The following is a 21,078-nucleotide window of genomic DNA, read 5'->3' on the forward strand; positions in this document are numbered from 1 at the left end:
GCGGCGCCACAGCCACAACAACGTCAACGGTCGGGAAACAGCCGCACCAGACAGCGCCAGCCAGCCAGCGGTGGACAGATCATGAACTAAACCTGCCGGACAGGCCTGGACTCCGGGAGCGCGGCGTTACAGCCGATGGCGACATGAACCCAGCCCATGCTGCGACCGGCTGTGTTAAATTTCTTAGCTTAGTCCAATCGTTGGTTGTCAACGAGTGCTCCAAGTGCGCAACTCCACGCAAACACCGCATCACCTGCAGTGCAGTCGAACCGCCAGGCTGCGGTCAACGGGCGGCGGCAGGCCACCAGGCGCACCTTGAGGTCGGTGGCCTCCTGGCTGGAGGCGCTCAGTCGGATCTCGAGGTTCTCCTTGTCCTCCTCGAGCCGGTGACCGGTGGCGCGGCACTCCTCCAGGGCGGCCGAGAGGTCCCGCTCCCGCCAGCGCGCCTTCTCCTGCAGCTCGGCCAGCCGCCGCTCGGCCTCGGCCAGCTGCTTCTGCAGGCCCTCTCGCACCGCCTCCAGGTCCCGCATCTGTGCAGAGCCGCACGGGCGACGGCAGCGTCACATCAGCTGGGTGCGCTCCGAAAGCAGCGGTGAGGCCAGTGAACGCCATCAGTGACATCTGGGCTCGACCCCGCCTCACAAATGATTTCAGGCAGTCGTCACTTCCAGGAAGGCAAAAAGAGATGCCTTGGAGCAAATGTTACTCCTTAATCCGGCTCAGTGCGGACCGGACACTGGAGCACGGAGGCCGTCCACGTAGTGGTGCCTGCTCATCAGACCATAGTGAATGACCACGGAGGGCCCGGCAGACCCAGCGCCCGACAAACGGCCCATCACCCATCCGAGCCGCAGCAGCGACAGCCGCCCACCTGGACCTGCAGGTTGTGGATGTCGTTCTTGTGCGTGTCGTTGGCGTCCTGCTGGCGCGCCAGCTGCTGCCTGCTGTCAGTCAGCTCGGTCAGCCGCTGCTGGTTGAGCAGCTGCAGCTGCTTGGCCTGGTGGCGCAGCTCCTGCAGCTCGCGCGTCGACTCCAGCTGCGCCCGCTCCAGGTCGCGCAGCTGGGTGCGCAGCTCGTGGCTCTGTTTGGCCGAGCTCTCCTGCGCGCCGTCCAGAACTGCGCAGCGCGCCGGTGTCACGTGACGGGAGACAGCACGGCTGGCGTTCGCGGCACCGTGACGTCACTCGCAATCTATCACCGAGGCCGTATGCCGGCAGACCCGGGCCGGTTCAGGGCCCTCACGTGACGGACGCGTGCCGCGCGGTACGGCGGACGGGCAGTCAGACAAGAGTCGGGACCTTCTCCGTGGGTTTGCGCCGGGGTGGTGCCAGGAAGCCGGATGACCGACAGAACCGCGTCACGAGCATGCTCGTGGGCAACCCCACCGGTCTCCGGAGGCTACAGTCCCATGTGTGGACGAATGCGGAACACGTCCATGTCTGTCATGATGTAACATATAGTGATTACCGGCGGACTGCTATTCTCGGTAAGGGCTGGACCTGAGATCGCTGGTTTTGATTGCGGGATTACACCTTATATTCTAGAAGCTGTGGCATTTTACACACAGGCGTGGTGCGTGAAATTTACGGGCGATTGCAGCACAACGGCGGATAAGCGATACAAGTCAAATACACTTCACATATTTGGGTTATTTTGAATCCAGCTTCCTCATATCAAGCAGAAGGTTACCTACTGAACCAAAAACACACTCACTGCTTATTCTCTGGTTGGCCTCGTCCAGGACCCGCTTGAGTTCACCCTTCTCAGCCTCGAGCGGTTTAATCTTGTCACGCAGCTCGCCGTTAATGCCATCTAGCGTTGCCAGCTCATGTTCAGCCTCCTGCAAAGCCCGCTTGGTGTCCGCCAAAGAACGGTTGCAGTCAGCGTTCTGGGTCTCCGCTGGAACGGAATACATACATGTGGAACAGAGCCACGAGGCTGAAAGCACCGAGCGCAAGTAAAGCAGGGCCACATTGATGAATCAGCCGAAGACGAGTGGATCCACTGGTGGATGATCATGTTTTAGTGGCGCCGCGATGTCTTGCAGACAGGGGCTCCCAAGCCCGGCGCATCTATAGGGCCCCTGCTTGCATCAAACCTAACATAAGATACCATCTAATGCATTATCAATGTGCCGTCACAGCGCACAATGATGCGCCAGTGCATGACGCACTGATGTATTACGAGTGTCGTGCACTAGTTCACCACTGTAGCCGATCAGGATGTGCGTACCATTGTCCGCGCCGTCATCACTTTGATTTTCCTTTACCTCAGAATACCAATGCCCAATTTCGGCTCCGCCGAATGGATGTCTCCACAAAACATGATCCTACAAAGGAGAGCACTGTTTCCCCCCTTTAGGGGCCTGCTAAGCAAAGCATATGCGACCCCCGCAGCCACCTTCGCTGAGCTTGCGGTTGAGTTCGGTGAGGTCACGCTCCAGCCTGTCGCGGTGCTCCTCTGTGACCTTGAGCTTGACCTTGACCTGGCCGTGCGCCGCGTCCGTCAGGTCACGCTGGCGCTGCGCGTCCAAGATCTGATTGGAGAGTGACGCCACCTCCTTCTCGTGAGTGATCCTGCCGGAGAAAATAAGTACAAATACTTGGCCTGCGAGAAATACTTGGCCTCATGGCAGTCAAGTATACGTACAAAAAAGTGGCAGACTGCAGTAGAATATTGTAGCATCTAAAGATCGTAACGTATCAACATAGAGCCGCAGTGACACGTTCTCTTTCTCGCTTGCCTCATTCGGCATCCACACACGAGTCCACAACCCTCCAGGACCCCCGCCGCCCTCTCGCCGCTGCCCTGACATCAACCTGTACAATATCCACGATAGGCTTCAGCACAAGCTGCGCGTTTCTGTTCATATCTGATTACACCCAGCTATTCAGGAACCAAAGTCATCGCCCTAAAGGCCGGCCTGTCCGCGGGCCCAGTACGCCGCCCTCACGCCTTGTCCTCCATCTGCGTGCGGAGCCGGGAGATGTCCGTGTGTAGGGCGCCGACGCTGGAGCGAGACAGCTGGCCGTGCGAGGAGGCCTCGCCCCGCAGCCGCTCCAGCTCGGCTCGGTGCTCCTCCAGCTGCTGCTGCGCCTGCTGCAGCCGCTGCTGCACCGCCTGCTGCTCCTGCTGCGCTACATACGGACAGTCCAAAGGCCGTCAGCGGCAGCGGCAGCGGCGGCGGTACAAGGAGGTACGGCACGCGGATAAACTCGGACAGAGTGGGGAGGAACAGCGCACAGGAGCACAGACTGGTAAACATATCAGTAATGTCACAGAACAGGGCTCCAAACTGCAGGAATAATGCCACAGCGCGGGAATGTAGCAGCGCAGAGAAGGCTAGAGCACGTGGAAGATCAGGGCAAAAGGCGACAGAGTTCAGGCATGCACAACGCAGGGGCTCCTGAACACATGGCATAAATCACCGATGATCCAAAACACAGGACATCGGTCTGCACGGAGACACTATACCTTGCACCGCAACTGACAGGGGTGTGATGAAAGGAGGACAAGGATAAAGGTCACGCACCGAGCGTCAGCGCCTGCTGCTTGCTCTCCTCGACGGCCAGCAGCTGCGCCTCGCCGGCGCGCGCCTGCTGCGCCAGCTCGCGCTGCAGCGCCTGCACCTGCTGCTTCTTCTGGCCGAGCAGGTCATCCTGCTCGCGGCTCCAGGCATGAGCCGACTTCTGGAGCTGCGACTCCAGCGCACGCACCGCCTCCTCCTACCGCGGTGAGGGGTAAGGGGGGCGTCAGCGGCCGCCGGCGCTCAGAGCTCGTCAGCGACGCCCCGGCGAAGCGGCCGCCACACCGAGGACCGGGACGTGGCGGTCGTCGGCGCGCAGCAGGACACACCGGCCAGACACGGTGCGAACAGCCACCAGGGAGACCCTCAGACGTGGCTCCTCTGGCACGCGGGCGGATGAATGCTCCAGCGGACACCCAGCGTCTATCCCGTGCGCCCAAAAGCACGCGCGCGCGACGCGTTGCAGAAGAGAGGTACCCTATACATAAATAGGCCGAAGGAGCACAAGAGAAGGGCCGAGGAAAGAGAGAAGAAGTCACCTTCTCGCGCGTGAGCCGGGCCGCCTCCTCATCGTGCTGGTGCTGCTGACTGGAGAGCAGACGGGCCTGCTCGGTGCGCACCTCCTCCAGCCTGCGCTGCAGCTCGTCACACTTCTCACGCAGCTGCCCTGTGGCCAACAGGCGACGACCGCTCAGCTCGGACAGGCGGTCACAAGGCGGGCTGGCCACGGAACGTCTGCCCTCATTACAACACACACCTCCCGCAGCCCCGGCGCAAGGTGACCGCCGTGACCGCGGGCAGACCAATCACGCAGGATGGACAAGCGTTTGTATTCGTTCTCCTCCCAGACCCTCCTAGGTCGAGAATGTGAATGTTCTCAATTCAACGTCAGCTGCTACGTCCGTCATACATTGCTTTACCGGCGCTCACAGTTTTAAAACACAGACGCCCATGTAGAATCAAAACACCTGAGACAGCACTCGGTATTTCTGTACTGTTGCCGGCAGCGCGCGCACCATTCGCACGACATCTCGACTCACCGCCCTCCTGGTCCATGTCCCGCCGGGCGAGGTTCAGCTGGTTCTGCACCTCCTCCCGCCGCAGGGTCAGCTGTTTGTTGTCCTTCTCCAGCTGCCGGCGCGCCGTCTCGGCCGCCTCCAGAGCGCAGCTCTTCTCGTAAAGTTGCATCTGCCGACCCAGTCCACGTCTGTCATCCGGTATACTTGTCCATGACGAATAAAGCCCCTAATGACATTCCGGCCTGTACGCCTTTCCCCGTGAAAACTTAAATTAGTCTACGCCTCCGCCTGAGTATAGATCACGGCTCATCACAGCATTCTAAGACATATATCCCTTTGAGCGACGCCGACAACTTGCGCCCACTCCTTCGAGCACTCAGCGACTGGCACCGTGAAGAGCTCGGTGCGCCTGTCGGCCATCGCCAGCGCAGTCTGCCTGCGACTGGAGCCTTCGAGAGAGAGGTCGGCGCCGGGCCGCCGCGCTCGCCGGTACCTCAGCGTGCTGACTCTCAGCCCTCACGGCGGCCAGCACCTCGCGCAGACTGGCTTGCTCCTTCTGCAGGGCCGCGTGGCGCGCCTGTGGAGCGGGCCGCGGTCAAACCGAGGCGCGCGCCCACCCGACACGGCGGCCGAGCGCCGCCAGACCGCGGCGCGGCTCCCCCATGACCGCACAGAGACGTCACAGGACCACCGAGCCCTCTGACCACACAGCGCTGGTCGGTCGGATATCGGGAGACACAGTGAGCACACGTCACATCCCGCGTCCAATCCGCTGCGTCGTTCCACCGCGCCCGAGGAACAGCGAGCACAGAACCTCACGCCTCTCTTCTGCCAACCCCCCCCCCCCCCCCTCCCCCATGACGCCTCCTGTCCCGTCTCCCTGACGGACCTGCAGTTCACCGGAAGCACGCGCCAGCGTCTCGCGCTCGCTGGCCGTCCGGTTCATCTCGGCCTTGGCGCGCTCGTAGTCGAGTCTGGTGCGCGACAGCTCCTCCTGCTGGGCGGCACGCTGCCGCTCCAGCGCCGCCAGCCGGCTCTCCAGCTCCGACTGGTCCGCCAGCAGCTCAGACACCTGGTCATCCAGCTGCCGGACAGGGAGGGTCACACAGCTGAGGTCACGCGGGGTCACGGAGCTGAGGTCACTCGGGGTCACAGAGCTGAAGTCACACGGGGGTCATGGAGCACAGATGTCACGCTCACACAGACGTTTGGCCATCGCCATGGTCGCCACGGGCCGTTTGGCCGTCCCGCTGCTGGCACAGGTCATGTCAGGTCGGTCGAGGAGCTGGAGGATCACGAGCTCACACATCTGGTCAGGCGCTCGAAGACACCGGGTCATGTCAGGTGACGGAGATGAGGTCAAACGGTAGAAACCGCACACACACCACACTCACGAAGGCTGGAAACCCACGCCATCAGCCCAGCTGAGGCAGTAAACGCGCCCTTCAGCGTTGCAGCGGGCGCGGTTCGGACAAGCCTGGTGCGGCTCGGACGAGCCTGGAACGACTCGGACGAGCCTGGCGCGACTTACACAAGCCTGGCGCGGTTCGAACAAGCCTGGCGCGGCTCGGACGAGCTTGGCACGACTTGGACGAGCCTGGCGCGGCTCGGACAGGCCTGGCGCGGTTCGAAAAAGCCTGGCGCGGCTCGGACGAGCTTGGCACGACTTGGACGAGCCTGGCGCGGCTCGGACAGGCCTGGCGCGGTTCGAACAGGCCTGGCGCAGCTCGGACAAGCTTGGCGCGGTTCGAACAAGCCTGGCGCGGCTCGGACGAGCTTGGCGCGGCTCGAACGAGCCTGGCGCAGTACTGACCTTGTCCCGCTGCTGCTCGCTCTGCGTCAGACTGTCCTGCAGCGACAGTCGCTCGGCCTCCGCCAGCGTGCGTCCCTGCTCCGCCCGCAGCAGCGCCTCCTTCAGCGCGGCCAGCTCGGCGTCCAGCGAGGCGCGCTCCGAGCGTAGCGCCGCCGCCTCCGCTGCCATCTGCCAGACAGATGCGGAACTGACGGATCGGCCGCTGTCGCGGCAGAGCGGCGCGCGCGATCGGCGGAGTCAGCGGCCGTCCGGCGGCCGGCTGACTGCACTAGGTCAGCGCGAGACACGGGGCACACACACCACCGCGGGGGCACGGACCCCACCCCCGGAGGCAGGGGACGGTCCCGCGCCACAGACGGCCCGGGCGCCAGATCTTTGCGTCACCCCTGGAGCGGCAGCGACGCGCGCGCCGCTCTGCCGTGGCCCCGACGCAGCATACCAGGATCGGCCGGCCCAGGCCGGTCAGCTGGCCGCTGGGAAGGAGAGCGCCGCACTGGCAACGGGAGGACGTGTTATGATGTCGCCAGGCGAAACGAACAAGCTTCGTTCCATTTCGCCAGCAGACTGAGGCAATACAAACTTGCCGTTTAGGTGGCATTTTCCACGGGGGTGGCGGGGTCAGGGTCTTCGCAACCTGACGCTCCTAGCACAGACCACAACCCCAAGCACCCCCACATAGCTTTTAATAACGTCTGTCTGGAAGGCGATAACTGGCGCCCGTGCAGCGAGGCACCGCTCCCCACCTGCTCCACCATCTGACTCAGGTCCATCTTGTCCACGCCCAGGCCCTCGTTCAGGTTCTGGATCTTCAGCAGGGCGTCACGAAGGGCGGCCTCGTCCGCCTCCAGACGGGTCACTTGAGCCTCCAGGTCTCCTGGGGTCAGACGGGTCAGGGCGTGACCTGGAGTCAGGTCCTAGCCTGGAATCTGATCATAATAATCACCAAATGACGTTCAATCAGACCACCTATGGAGCAGAGCGGCCAGAACATGACCGTTACAGAATCTGTCATGCTCCAGATCGTTCTGGCGTAGCGCAAGAGTGAAAGTTTGTAAACAGCGACGTAAAAAGTGATCTCTACTGAACTGCATTCCACTCAGTCACCACAAGGCATTCAACTGAGCTTCGTGACTGACATTTCATTAACTGAAAAGCTAGCCGCAGAACCGAACCATGCTCCCAGACACCCGGACCACGCTGAGCGATGCGGCAGCAGCACAGCCGCACCCTTGTCAAGCTCCGTCTTCCCGAGTATGTCGTCCAGTTCGGCCTTCTCCTGCGCCAGCACGTCACGCTCCAGCCGCGTGCTGTTGAGCTCCTCCTTCAGGGCCACGAGCGTCTCCCGGAGCTCTGCCGACCTGGCCGTCTTGTCCTCCAGCAGACGCTGGCTGCGGGCGTTAAACATGACACATCGGATGAGGTCGCCAGTGGACAATGGCTGGGGAAATAAGGCATCAGACATGTACATCAGTAGACACTGGCTGAGGTAATAAGACATCAGGCACTGACATCAGTGGATATTGCGTGACGTCATCACACCTTAGACAACGGCCACGAGCCGATAATAGCTGGGATCATCACACATCACGCATCACTCCGTCGCCAGCAGAACACTTGTAGGGATCGTCAGACCTAAGAAAGAAATCCAACGAGCTGACTGCATACCTTGCGAGGTTCACTCTGGGACACGATCACACAGGATCACCCAAAGTTTTTGTATGTACCATGGCCCCACCAGGTTCACCCCAGTAGAGCGACTCCGATTTAACGGAGGGTTTTTGCCCAAAGATGCTCCGATGTCATGCACTGACAAGGTCCGGACCACAAGGCCTCAGGCTGGCTCCCTCGCCCAGCCTCCAGCCGGGTGGCCAGCGTCCCCTCCCACGCATCCCTGGCGGCGCGAGGTCCACATCTCTCTGGCATACGGTGGTCAGTTACCAGTTGGTGGCTGTGAACCGAGCTACGGGTACACAGACACGCGGAGCACAGCTGCCAGCAGACCATAGATTCGGAAGCACGATAGACATCCAGCCGGGATGTCTGTCGCTGAGCCTTCACGTCATGAGCCAAAAGAAACATAAACTGTTCTCTTATCGCTGCTTAAAACCCCTACAAGTTGCGCTATTCTCTTTACTGACGAGACATGTGGAAGAAGTCCACAAACACACAAATAACATCATTTAGAACGAACCAGACACACCAACATCCTTCCTCAGCTTACTGCTCACCAGGCCGACGCCTAGTGGTCCTGGCCTGAGCAGTGCATGACAACTTAACATCTTTCGGCAGCAAAAACTGTCCCGTACTGTTGCCGATGAGACACGCGGGCACACATGCAGGCAATCTTTCCAGCCCATGTCACTGGTGGACCACACGGCACTTTGTCGGCGTCACCACACGCCGCGGAGGAAGGCGCTCCCTCACCAGTCCTCTAGTGCAGACTTCAGTCTCTCCACTTCGGAGCTGAGGTGGTGCTGTTCGTCCTCCAGAGCGTCCTTCTGCTTCCGCAGCTCCTGGACACTGGCCTGAGCACTGTCGGCCTCGCTGTTGAGGGTCTCACCTGCAGCACCACGTCAGCTCGTCACTGCCTGCTAACAATCCAGGAGCAAAAAACAAAAATGCGTGCCAATTCATGAATAAAAAAAACGATCCCGACTCGACCGCCCACGCTTGACATCTCGCCGGCTGCCTATGGCCAGCCCGCCCCACAGCTCACGTCCTGACCACCCAACTGCCAGGTCAGTGGGCGCCGGCGGTCCTGGCCCGGTCCTGGCAAAAACCCTGCTCTCCCCCGCCCTGAGGGGAACACGCGCTCCCGGTGTGGTAAGCGATCGACACCAACTCAGCCTGCTGGGTCATCGGCGACCGTGGGCCGCCGCGGCACGGAAGCCGAGTGCTCATCTTACGGTCTCATTATCCTGAGCCAACCCCCCGTCCCTCCCTCCAGTGATCTTACCCGCCCCAGAGGCCACATGCCACGCGCGCACGTCGTTTCTTTTATGACACATGTGCCTTCGTGACGATAGAACAAGCATCTCTCGCCGTCTCTCCCTCTGCCTCTCAGACATAGTCACCGAGGAGACGGAGAGACCACGAGCGAGGGCAGGGTCGCCGAGTCTGACCTGCTGCACGAGTCCGGCGCGCGCGCCCTCCAGCTGCTCGCGCTCGGCGGTCAGCGTCACCAGCTGCAGCTGGTCGCGCTCCGCCTGGCGGCGCGACTCGTCCCCGCTCGCGCTCCGTGACCAGCTGCCGCTCCTGCGCCTCCAGCAGCTGCGCCGCAGCCGCTTGCTGCAGTGGTCGGCCTCGGCGCAGCGGCGGCCTAGCCTGCGCCAGCTGCTCCGCCGAGCTTTTCAGCTTCACCTGCCGGCCGGCAGGAGAGGGGGAGGGGAGGGGGTCACGGGGCTAGTCTACAGGTACGACGCACACCGAGCCGCGGGTGCGCGCGCAGGCGGCCACATCAACTCGTGAGGTCGCAGCAGAGGGAGTCACGTGCCCGGCAGTGACACGCAGGCAGCGACCGACAAACCGTGGGATGCTGCGCCGGCCTTCAGACCCCAGACTGACTGTCAGGCTCGTTGTTCCATATCGGCGTTACTCGGCTCTGGTGGCAGGCCGAAAGCCCAGGTAAAGCTTACGGCATCGATCAACTTCTGAAACGTGTTTCTGACCACATAGCTAGGGGTACGAATCCAGGGCCGACCCGTGACCGGAGGGCACGCCTCGGGGGCGTATCCCCAGCCGCCGGCTCACCTGGAGCTCGTGGTTACGCAGCTGCTGCCTGTTCAGCACCGCCTGCACGGCCGCGACGGTGCTCTCAGCCAGCGTGACGGCCGGCACCCGGCGAGCCGGCCGGCGCCGGACCGTAGGGCGTCCTGCCGGTCATGTCGACATCACCTCACGACGACCGACGCAAGTCACGCCGACCGTGTCAGTGGCCGTAAAGCCGACCGTGTCAGCCGACCGTGTAAGCCTAGAGTGTCAGCGGCTGTACAGGTCATGTGCGGACTGCACAGATCCAGCCGATCACTCTTACATACGCAAAAGCGTATAGAAGCCGACCGTGTCAGAGGCTGTACAGATCATGCGCGAACTGCACAGATTCAGCCGATCACTGTTACTCAGGCAGAAGCGACGTCAGGCACGTAGACGGACCGGTCGTGTCAGTCGCACAGACAAACAATGTTTATCAGCGGGACGGGGAGCTGTCCTCACCAGAAGACTGACCTGACCTGACCTGACCCCACGGTGTCCTGACGTGGCCCGACCCGTGGACTGACCTGACCAGGGCGGTGGCCTGGACGAGCACCGGCAGCCGGTCGGCGTCCCTCCCCCCTTCTGCGGCTGCTGCTGCTGCTCGGACGGCTCGGCCTGTGCCGCCGCTAGCTGCGCTACCTCGCGGACGGCCCGCGCCAGCACCTCGCCGTCCTGCAGCAGCTGCTCGTGCGCCTCCAGGCGGCGTTGCTGCTCGGCCGAGCTCGACTCCTGCCGGCCAGCGACGGCTCGTCATCGCACGGGCGCTGCGCAGTCACTGGGTGGTTGGTCCCTGGACAGTCACTGGGTGGTTGGTCCCTGGACAGTCACTGGGTGGGTGTTCACTGAACAGTCACTTGGTGGGTGATCGCTGGACAGTCACTTGGTGGGTGATCGCTGGACAGTCACTTGGTTGGTGATCGCTGGACAGCCACTTGGTTGGTGATCGCTGAACAGTCACTGGGTGGGTGGTCATTGAACAATCACTGGGTGGGTGATCACTGAATGGTAACTGAGCCAGCACCGGACATGCCACCGATGTCAATAAAATGTGCGTGACCTAGCACTAGCTATCACTGGATAGGAGGAGCATGCAGCCACGGGAAACAAACTCAGCACTCACCAGGTTGTGGATGATTTTCTTGAGGGATGTGATCTCCCTCTCTTTCTCCCTGTTTTCTTCCCGGCCAGTGGTGATCTACGCGGACAAGAACGCCATGTTACCGAAGAAAGGTAAGACACGTTTCCGTTGCATTTGTATTGGGTGCTTTGGCAAATGCTTACTCTTTTTTGTAGCTGGAATCAAGAATTACATGAGGAATTGCATCGCCTGATGTCATAGGACATTAGGCGCCGTAGCTTATTAAAAGTAATGCGAAACATTCCAGCGTACTTGGCTGTTGAGCTCCTTCAGCTTGCTCTCCAGCTCTCGCGTCTTGGAGCGGAAAGTCATCTCTTGCTTTTGCATCTCCTGCATCTTCTCCAGCACACTGATACTCGCCGCAGCAGCTGCCGCCTGCGCCCAAGAGCGATGCGTGTTTAGCCGACGACAGTTTCATTACCGAATTAACTGGGAGGTAAGGATATAACCTTCGATTGTCCAAAGACAGGCTTTGCTTGCTCGGTCAAATCCATCCGTCAGATTTGTTCTGTATCTGGTGCAGAGATGCAGCAACGTAAACACAGGTCAAAATAGATGCGCTTGTCCCGCAAAAGATGTTCCAGCCGTTCCCAGGCTACTGTTGCGAGGATCCACTACTGGTCTGGTCTCCTGGCTTTAAAACGTCGATTCTACCATCGATCGTGCCCTATTAGCTGATGCTCCAAATGAGACCCAGTTTTAGAACTACGCTTGACACCAGCGTAGGGCTCGTCAGACAGCTCACTAGCGATGTGATACACCGGCAGCAACCGGACGGGATCATTCACGGAGAAACGTGCCCATCGATGCTCTAAAGCTTCCTCGCCAGCCGTGAGCGCCACATTTCGAGAGTAGTAGCTGCTGATCACCAGGGCACACGCACGGAGACTCACCAGAAACAGAACATTGACTATGTAGCGGATCAACGAGAACATGAACTGAAAATGACGCTTAAAAGGCTGGCAGACAGCAGCGAGAATCAATCCTCCGAGCCCATCCTACACACCGCAAACATCGGCGTCCTCAGCCGCCCCTCCACCGCCTCCCCTGATGGTCGGGCCCGCCAGTGCGTTGTTCCCGTCCTCAGCCGCTCCACCACCGCCTCCCTGATGGTCGGGCCCGCCAGTGCGTTGTTCCCGTCCTCAGCACCTCCACCGCCTCCCCTGATGGTCGGGCCCGCCGCTGACCTGTGCGTTGTTCCCGTCCTCAGCCGCTCCACCACCGCCACCACCCCCCCCCCCCCCCCCCCTGATGGTCGGGCCCGCCGCTGACCTGTGCGTTGTTCCTGTTCTCAGCCGCTTCACCACCGTCTCCCCTGATGGTCGGGCCCGCCGCTGACCTGTGCGTTGTTCCCGTTCTCAGCCGCTTCACCACCGCCTCCCCTGATGGTCGGGCCCGCCGCTGACCTGTGTGTTGTTCCCGTTCTCAGCCACCCCTCCACCGCCTCCCCTGATGGTCGGGCTCGCCGCTGACCTGTACGTTGTTCCCGTCCTCAGCCACCCCTCCACCGCCTCCCCTGATGGTCGGGCTCGCCGCTGACCTGTACGTTGTTCCCGTCCTCAGCCGCTTCACCACCACCTCCCCTGATGGTCGGGCCCGCCACTGACCTGTACGTTGTTCCCGTCCTCAGCCGCTTCACCACCGCCTACCCTGATGGTCGGGCCCGCCGCTGATCTGTACGTTGTTCCCGTCCTCAGTCACCCCTCCACCGCCTCCCCTGATGGTCGGGCCCGCCAGTGCGTTGTTTTCGTCCTCAGCCCCTCCACCAACGCCTCCCCTGATGGTCGGGCCCGCCGCTGACCTGAGCATTGTCGCCGCCGCCGGCGATGCCGTCGGCCGGCGGCCCGACCGGCAGCGCGGCGCACAGCTCGGCGGCGCGCCGGCCCAGACGCGCCAGTTCGCCGCCGGCTCGGCTCAGGTCGCGCTCCGTGGCCAGCCGCAGGTCGCCAAAGTCGCGCCGGAACGCCACCACCGTCTGCCACAGGCGCAGCGTGCGGGCGTGCTCGGCGCTGTAGTACTTGCTGTAGGTCTGAGGGAAGGAGGCTGGAGTTACGCACCTAGCAACCGCTGAGCTAGTGGAAGGTCCGGTGGAGGGAGGCCCGGTGTCAGGTATTGCTGCAGTAGTTACCAAAGGTCTGGAGACTGCGTGTTGTGTATCGTGGAAGTCGTAGTTGAAGGCCTGAGGGGGGGGGGGACCCTGGTGTGCAGGACGCGACGGACCGGAATAAGAAACCTAAAAACAAACACACACCAGCAGATTGCACGCAGTTCCCGGTGCTCTGATAGCTGCTGAGGTCTGGAGACGAGGGGGACCGAGTGTTGGTAAGACACAGGCCTGATCGAGGCGCACAAAAACGACACACCACCGAGTGTTTTCGCCTCGGCGGCCTCGGCTGCGCCCTGCACTAACGCTCCGGTCTCCGTCCACACCGCGGCCCCTGCACGCACACAGGGCGCACTCGACGGCAGCAGATAGCCGCGCTTGCCACAATCTGCACACACGTGTTGATATCGGCGCGGTGAGTGGGCGGTGGGCGGCGGTGGAATGACTCTGAGTGGGCGGCGGGTCCCAGCCCAGGTCTGCCGGCGGCGGGTCCTCTGGAATGACTCTGAGTGGGCGGCGGATCCCAGCCCAGGTCTGCGGGCGGCGGGTCCCAGCCCAGGTCTGCGGGCGGCGGGTCCCAGCCCAGGTCTGCCAGCGGCGGGTCCCAGCCCAGGTCTGCCGGCGGCGGGTCCCAGCCCAGGCCTGCCGGCGGCGGGTCCCAGCCCAGGTCTGCGGGCGGCGGGTCCCAGCCCAGGTCTGCCGGCGGCGGGTCCCAGCCCAGGCCTGCCGGCGGCGGGTCCTCTGGAATGGCTCTGAGTGGGCGGCGGGTCCCAGCCCAGGCCTGCCGGCGGCGGGTCCTCTGGAATGGCTCTGAGTGGGCGGCGGGTCCCAGCCCAGGTCTGCCGCCGGCGGGTCCTCTGGAATGGCTCCCCATGTGTCTGGTGACCAGAGGGCGATTTACTGACCGCAACGCATGGACTCGCACTGCGCTGCATCGACAGGGTAGGGCAGGGCTGGTGCAGTCCCCTCGTCCAGGTCTTCGGAGGTTAAATTACCCCCGGGGCAAGCCGTGGATAGCAGCCAAATTCGGACCAGCTGAGTCTGGCGACTTTAAGTAAGAATTCTGGGCTGTGATGATAATTGGGGTTTCAGGGCGTGCTGACTACTAAGGCCATTTCGCGCCCACAGAAAGATACATTTTGTGTACCACAGTGCTTCTTTTTGGCGATTTTCAATGTATACAGCCGCTGAAAAATGAGCGTTGTTGCTGCCTGTGTTGCGACAATTCAAAACACCACTTGAGGTTACGGCCAACATGTCGTGAACCGAACTGAACCTGCAGGGCGCTACTGCGTGCACAGCCGTCTATGAGCGAAGTAAGAATACATGAAGCAATGACCTCTGATTTTGCATTATCCGTGCAAGGTAAGTAGGGCCCAATCCCAGCTGAGCCAGGTTGCGTCACGGACATTACACAAGCTCCGAAGACTTCGCAACAGCGCATCCATGCCATTTGACCCGACCTGCGCTGTTATTCCGTGAGCAGCACGTCGATGATAAACCTTTAACCCTCAACACCCTCCCTCCACGGAAAAATAAAATAAAACATCGGTATTTTTCGACACACACCACCCACAGACGGATGAGTAAAACAATTAATCACTCACAGCCCGGGAGCAGCACATCACTATGTTCTGGCCTGTGTTTCTTTGTAAGCCTCACGCATGGCATCAGCAGGCATTTGCACATATTGCAGCAACAAAACCAGAAGTAATCCGCTGAACAGGAGACCTGCACAACATTTCGAAGGGTTTGACCTGCAAAGGTCAACCGTAATATGTGCGATTAATCACAACACGCGATTTCTAACGAACAGATTTTCACAAAACTGGTAGTATGCGTTGGGTACGAACACCTCAACGTTCCAAAGAAAACTGAATTGCTTCGGGTTAGAATGACTGTTTACATCCCCTTCGCCTTTTCAGCACTCCCGGTAGTCACCTAGGGGTTTTCGCGTATGCTTCGGCGTTCCAGCACAACGTGAAATATAACCTGGCCAGGTGGCTGGTGGTATCAGCATCATCAATTGGCTTCTAAGCTGTCCCTTACACAGAAGGATAACTCCCATGCCCATACATTGCAGCAGGTAGAAATACGATGCGTTGCCAATTTTTCACAAAATAGAACTTAGGGTGACGTTTCAAACCGTTTATAAACATGGACATTTGAAGACCGCAAGCCGCCAGAACACCGGGTGACGGTGGCCGCGTTTCAGTTGGGACGTTCACGTCCTGCGATCAACGACAGGAAACGGAAATTTCTCTCCCGACCAGAAATTTTCCATCATATCTTAAAAACGGGAGCAATATCGTCCATCACCTGTCCATCCTGCCATGCTGGGTTTGTGCTCTCGTCTTAAACCACAGTGTGCTCGTGAAGCTGGGGCAGAAACGGAAGCAATTCAGATTAGGTTCGTCCAGACAAAAAGGTAAACACAGAACACAAGCGGCATATGTAAAAAACGCCATCACTTGCCTGAATTCCACCAAGTGGATGCACTGGCCATGCCCCAGTCCAACATCGTGCTCGTTTCTGGGTCGTGCTGACAATCCAGAAGGTAGCACAATAATGACCCGATAATTGTTTGATGCGACCAAACTGCGGCACCTGAGCTCCGCGACTGGGCGGGTGGGCCTTTGATTTCGCATTTCAAGTCATGTGATTCGAAATAACACGAGACCAATTGTCTCACGGTGTGTCGAAACGCAGACTCGCTCATACAGTGAATGGTACGTTCTGTAGAACTCGAGCGAAATAGCTTCAACTACAGAAGATCCTACTCACTGCTTAATGTGCGCCTAAAGGTAAACTCACGGAAAAGCAGGCTTATGAAAAACACAGACCAGGCGCTTGAAGCTTTGTTTATCTTCAGATCTCGTCCTCATCGATATATGACAACGCAAAAGAGTATTTGCTTAGAGAGAAGGAGCAGCAAAACCGGGCGCCGACCATTCAGTCCCCTTTTTGTTGCACTTCACGCCCTACTCTCGAGTACGTACAAACAAATCCGACAAAACGGACCACCCCGCTAACCACAGACGTCCCCAGACACACAGCCCACCGGCTCTGGCTCCTACAGTTTCAGCACGCTCTCTCGCTCTTCCCGGCGTCACACCCGGTCATCACCTGCTCCTCCTCCCTCCAGGCGGCTTCCTTGGCCTGCAGGTCGGCGGAGAGCCGCTGCCAGTCGTCCGAGAGCTTCTCGACCTGACCGGTCAGCGCGTCGTTCGCCTCCTGCGCCGCGTCCAGCTGCTCCCGCAGCATGTCGTTCACCTCTGACAGGGTCACACACCTGGGGATATACCCTGACAGGGTCACACACCTGAGGATATACTCTGACAGGGTCACACACCTGAGGACACACTCTGACAGGGTCATACACCTGGGGATATACTCTGACAGGGTCACACACCTGGGGATATACTCTGACAGGGTCACACACCTGAGGACACACTCTGACAGGGTTACACACCTAGGGACACTCTGACAGGGTCACACCTGGGGACACACTCTGACAGGGTCACACACCTGGGGACACTCTGACAGGGTCACACACCTGGGGACACACTCTGACAGGGTCACCACCTGGGGACACTCTGACAGGGTCACACCTGGGGAACACTCTGACAGGGTCACACACCTGGGGACACACTCTGACAGGGTCACACACTGGGACAACTCGACAGGGTCACAACTGGGGACACACTCTGACAGGGTCACACACCTGGGGACATACTCTGACAGGGTCACACACCTGGGGACATACTCTGACAGGGTCACACCTGGGACACACTCTGACAGGGTCAACACCTGGGGACACACTCTGACAGGGTCACACACTGGGAACACACTCTGACAGGGTCACACACTGGGACCACCTACAGGGTCACACACTGGGGACACACTCTGACAGGGTCACACACCTGGGGACACACTCTGACAGGGTCACACACTGGGGACACACTCTGACAGGGACACACTCTGGGACACCTGGACAGGTCACGCACTGGGACACTCTGAGGGTCACACAAGTGGGGACAACACTCTGAACAGGTCATATACTTGGGGGACACACGTCTGACAGGGTCACACATCTGGGGGACACATTCTGACAGGGTCACACACCTGGGGACATACTCTGACAGGGTCACCACCGGGGGACACACTCTGACAGGGTCACACACCTGGGGACACACTTCTGACAGGGTCCATACTTGGGGACAGACGTCTGACAGGGTCACATATCTGGGGACACATTCTGACAGGGTCACACACCCTGGGGAAACATGTCTGACAGGGTCACCACCTGGGGACACACTTCTGACAGGGTACACATACTTGGGGACAGACGTCTGACAGGGTCCACATATCTGGGGACACATTCTGACAGGGTCACACACCTGGGGACACCACGTCTGACAGGGTCACACACCTGGGAGAAACATGTCTGACCAGGGTCACACACCTGGGGGCACTGGAGATAAATGTTGAGGGGTTCAATATTAACCATACTGCGTTCTGAATTCATCCCCCTCGCTAAAATAAGGACCAAGAAAAAGAGCGATCAGGATCATGAATGGAATGACACCTAACCCAACAGCGATTCGGACAGTACCCACACTTTACCACAGACAAAGAAATTCCATAACACAAAAGAGTCGGCGGACACAGCGTTCCAAGCCACATAGTCAAAAGATGTGGTCAGGCACAATGCATCTGCCCAGAAGGCCACCTGTTAACTTTGCTTCGTGCGGGGGAGCGATTAAGGAGAGAGGAGTGACAGAGCAGAGGAGAGGGGGTGTCCACGCCGGCCGTCTGACCTGCTGTCAGCCTCCTCCACCCGGAGGTGGGAATCAGGGGAGCGGGGGGGAGGGGGCATCCGGGCCGACCATCTGACCTGCTGTCGGCCTCCTCCAGCCGGAGCAGGGCTGTCTGCAGGTCGGCCGGGTCAGGCCGGTCGGCGGAGTCGGGCGGCGGCGGCGGCCGGCCGCGCGGCGAGGCGTCCGCCTCCAGCCGGGAGCAGCGCAGCCGGTACTGCTCCACCTGCCGCCGAGTCGCACACAAAGTTACCCCCACACACAGGTCAGCGGGTCGGCCAGGCCTTCTCAGGCGTGAACACATCGTCCAGAGTCTTTTGGAAAACGGCTGAATTGTACTGCGAACTGCACCTGCTGGCAGGATCAGTGAAGGTGATAAAGACGGAGGGGCGTGCGGCCACCACAGGAATGCTGCCTGTTTGTATCTGAAGACGATGGCATGGTGTCAAGTTGGGGTCAAGTTGGGGTCGTTACGAAAAATCCGCTTCAACGATCTGGTCATCTATTCCGACACAGCGCTTCAAGGAGTGTCTCGAAGCATGCACGAAATTCGGACCACCGCATCATATCGCTAAACATAGACGCAACTCCCCTACCTTTAAACTAAAAAAGAAGCTAAATTTCCGTTCCACTTTCGCAATCGCTCCCTCGCATTCACGTCTTGTCTACACGTGGAATGACTCCAGGCCAAGCCAAGCCAAGCCAGCCCCCGCTCGGTTCATCTTCGAGGTGCCGCCCGCCTACTGCTCCCTCGGACATCGAGCATCCCCCTCCCCACCAACAGCGTCAGTCCGTGCTCCTCCCGTCTCCCGCGCCATGTGTCGTGTCCTCCGGCTCTCCCGCGCCGTCCGCCGGTCTTGCCGCACCGGCGGCGGTGGCGACGGCGCGGAACGACCCAGCCGCCGCTCCCGCGAAGTCGGCTCACGAGCCGGCGGCGTGCCCGGCCGGCCGGCGGCCACACGGGCGCGTGACCGACGCTCGGCTCTGCCAAAGGTCGGCGCCGCATCACGCCCGCTGCACGCCCGCCCGGCTCTGCTGCGTCGGAAGGCCGCCCGATCGCTCGAGTCCATTCATTGGCGTCCAGTAGACTCTCCCCTAGCTGATCTGTCTCGGAATGCCAGCGTAAGACGGCGTGAGGAGAGGACATAAACGTAGCATTATAACTTGTTTCTAGTGTTGCGCCGTGCCGTCGTAAAACGGCGTGAGAAGAAGGCATAAACGTTATATGACATTTTGTTTCTCGTGTTACGTCAATCTTTTTGCATACGACAGCGTCCATGCTATCTGTTGGGAGGCGTGAACTGGCGCAAAAACATCCACTTGTAGCTGGCAACCACTCCTATACAAATAAACAACATCAACAAACGTGTAGGCTAAAAATGCATGCCTAGCTTCTGTTTAAATAGGTTAGTATACCTAACACCTCAGACCCTGACTTAACTTTTTGCAAACAGGTTTACGAGATTGAGCGCCAGCTACGTAGTTTTCATGATTCTCACTTCTTGCTGGGAGATATGAACGCGATATGTTTGCTCTAAGCGACATCGACGAACACCGGCTGTCATTACAAACTCTATGCGTGATAGTACGTGCCTGACTGGACCGCATGCGCGGCGGTGACGTCCCTGTTTCTGAGGCGGAGCAGCAGTTGGCCCGGTGCCGCCACCCACCATCACGCCTCCGTTTAAGGGGCTCAAGTTTAATCAATCTAGTTTTGAGGTTTCCGTGTCACGCTCCGGCTGGTATAAGCACCAGGACGCTTTATGTTAAGGTGCGTTTCAGTTTGGTGACTGGCTGAAAAGGGTGAAATGTCGGCATTCAGTTCGCAGAAACAAGCCTCGGAAGTTTTTCTCCGGGTTTCTGATAAGATGAGCGCAATATGAAGGGAGCAGCTTTTCCGTTCCCTGACCCCGGATATCGTACGGGGTGGGAGCTTCTTGTTCCTGAAGACTAGTGATTGTGTAGGCCATTCCCAGTCGATAACGTGTGTGTATGTGTCACTGCTTCCTACCCGAACCAAAACATGTGAACAGTGCCGCACTTCAGACTGGTCCACACGCTGGCCCTGAATTGCTCGGGGAAGTAATGGGTCCGGTAGTCTGCAGGAGTCGGTCGGTCCCGTTAGTGGTTGGCATCCGGCATGACTGACCGCTGGAAGCAGGCTCCTTTGCCGTCGGGGCGCTGCGTGCGACTGGGTTCGTAAGTACCATACCGGCATCAGTCTCCCATGCTGGGGAGGGAGTGCATCTGTGTGGTTGGGATTGGAGCGTATGTGCAGGACAACTAACACAGGACAGCCAGCTTGTGAATTTCCCGTCTTGTCTTAAAGGGAAGGCTCCACATATGAAAATAATGAAGCATCAGCTATGATGAAATAAGTCCACAGCTATTGGTACCCGTTTAAGTGGAAAAGACTGCTCTAGACAACACAAGTTATCTGGAATTGGGAATTAGTAACTAGCCCCTCAATGTGCCATTGTTTGATTATGTCATCGTACCTTGCGCAACATTGATTGGTAACCAATTGACGGTCATTTTATGTGGAAATCGCACTCACGAACGCCAGATATGAACGATTCGGCATCATATTTTTCTTGGCCTTGATCACAGCATGTCCACTGAAATGGCAAAATTTGAATGACATCGTTATGGCGTCAAGGACGCCTGGGTGACCTTAAAATAGTCTCCTCGGAATAGTCTGCACATCTTCGCGGGCGTGAAGCTCAAAAACTACAAAGGTTTAGGTCTTAAGACGGGCAGGACTGTGAATATCACCAAATGATCTTCAAGATGGTTCTTTCATTTCCAAAACCCACAAAGATGCGGAACACTGCCTTTAAGCCAGCACCAAGCTCATGTGTCAGCTGTTTGACTCAATGCACGGTACTGCAGTAACGATATTGGCTGG

At 59.3% G+C, this 21,078-nt stretch overlaps 1 protein-coding gene across 1 annotated transcript; it reads right to left on the reverse strand.

Moving 5' to 3' along the window:
• Positions 1-86: 86 nt before the first annotated feature.
• On the reverse strand, positions 87-18,296 carry LOC119089941 (rootletin). Its single transcript, XM_037212743.1, has 25 exons — positions 18,251-18,296; positions 16,480-16,645; positions 13,159-13,278; positions 11,502-11,624; positions 11,232-11,306; positions 10,698-10,840; positions 10,109-10,169; positions 9,661-9,718; positions 8,783-8,918; positions 7,586-7,746; positions 7,102-7,232; positions 6,359-6,526; positions 5,435-5,629; positions 5,039-5,122; positions 4,567-4,714; positions 4,066-4,193; positions 3,533-3,725; positions 3,118-3,137; positions 2,401-2,485; positions 1,714-1,899; positions 1,043-1,116; positions 872-922; positions 480-530; positions 315-404; positions 87-92 (listed from the first exon to the last, which is right to left on the reverse strand). Exons 2-25 carry the CDS (start codon positions 16,615-16,617, stop codon positions 87-89), a joined length of 2,625 nt encoding a protein of 874 aa, XP_037068638.1. The 5' UTR covers positions 16,618-16,645; positions 18,251-18,296.
• Between the last annotated feature and the right edge of the window lie 2,782 nt (positions 18,297-21,078).

This window comes from Pollicipes pollicipes, unplaced genomic scaffold, assembly GCF_011947565.3.
Source record: "Pollicipes pollicipes isolate AB1234 unplaced genomic scaffold, Ppol_2.1 Scaffold_3087;HRSCAF=3621_pilon_pilon_pilon, whole genome shotgun sequence".
Taxonomy (NCBI): Eukaryota; Metazoa; Arthropoda; class Thecostraca; order Pollicipedomorpha; family Pollicipedidae; genus Pollicipes; species Pollicipes pollicipes.

Excerpts from the sequence above, each read along its gene's own strand:
- LOC119089941 (XM_037212743.1), bottom strand. The coding sequence starts at position 16,617 with ATGCTGCGGGAGCAGCTGGACGCGGCGCAGGAGGCGAACGACGCGCTG. Across the intron at positions 13,279-16,479 it reads CCTGGAGGGAGGAGGAGCAG|ACCTACAGCAAGTACTACAG; the intron begins GTGATGACCGGG and ends TCCTTCCCTCAG. Across the intron at positions 4,194-4,566 it reads GGACATGGACCAGGAGGGCG|GGCAGCTGCGTGAGAAGTGT; the intron begins GTGAGTCGAGAT and ends TGTTGGCCACAG.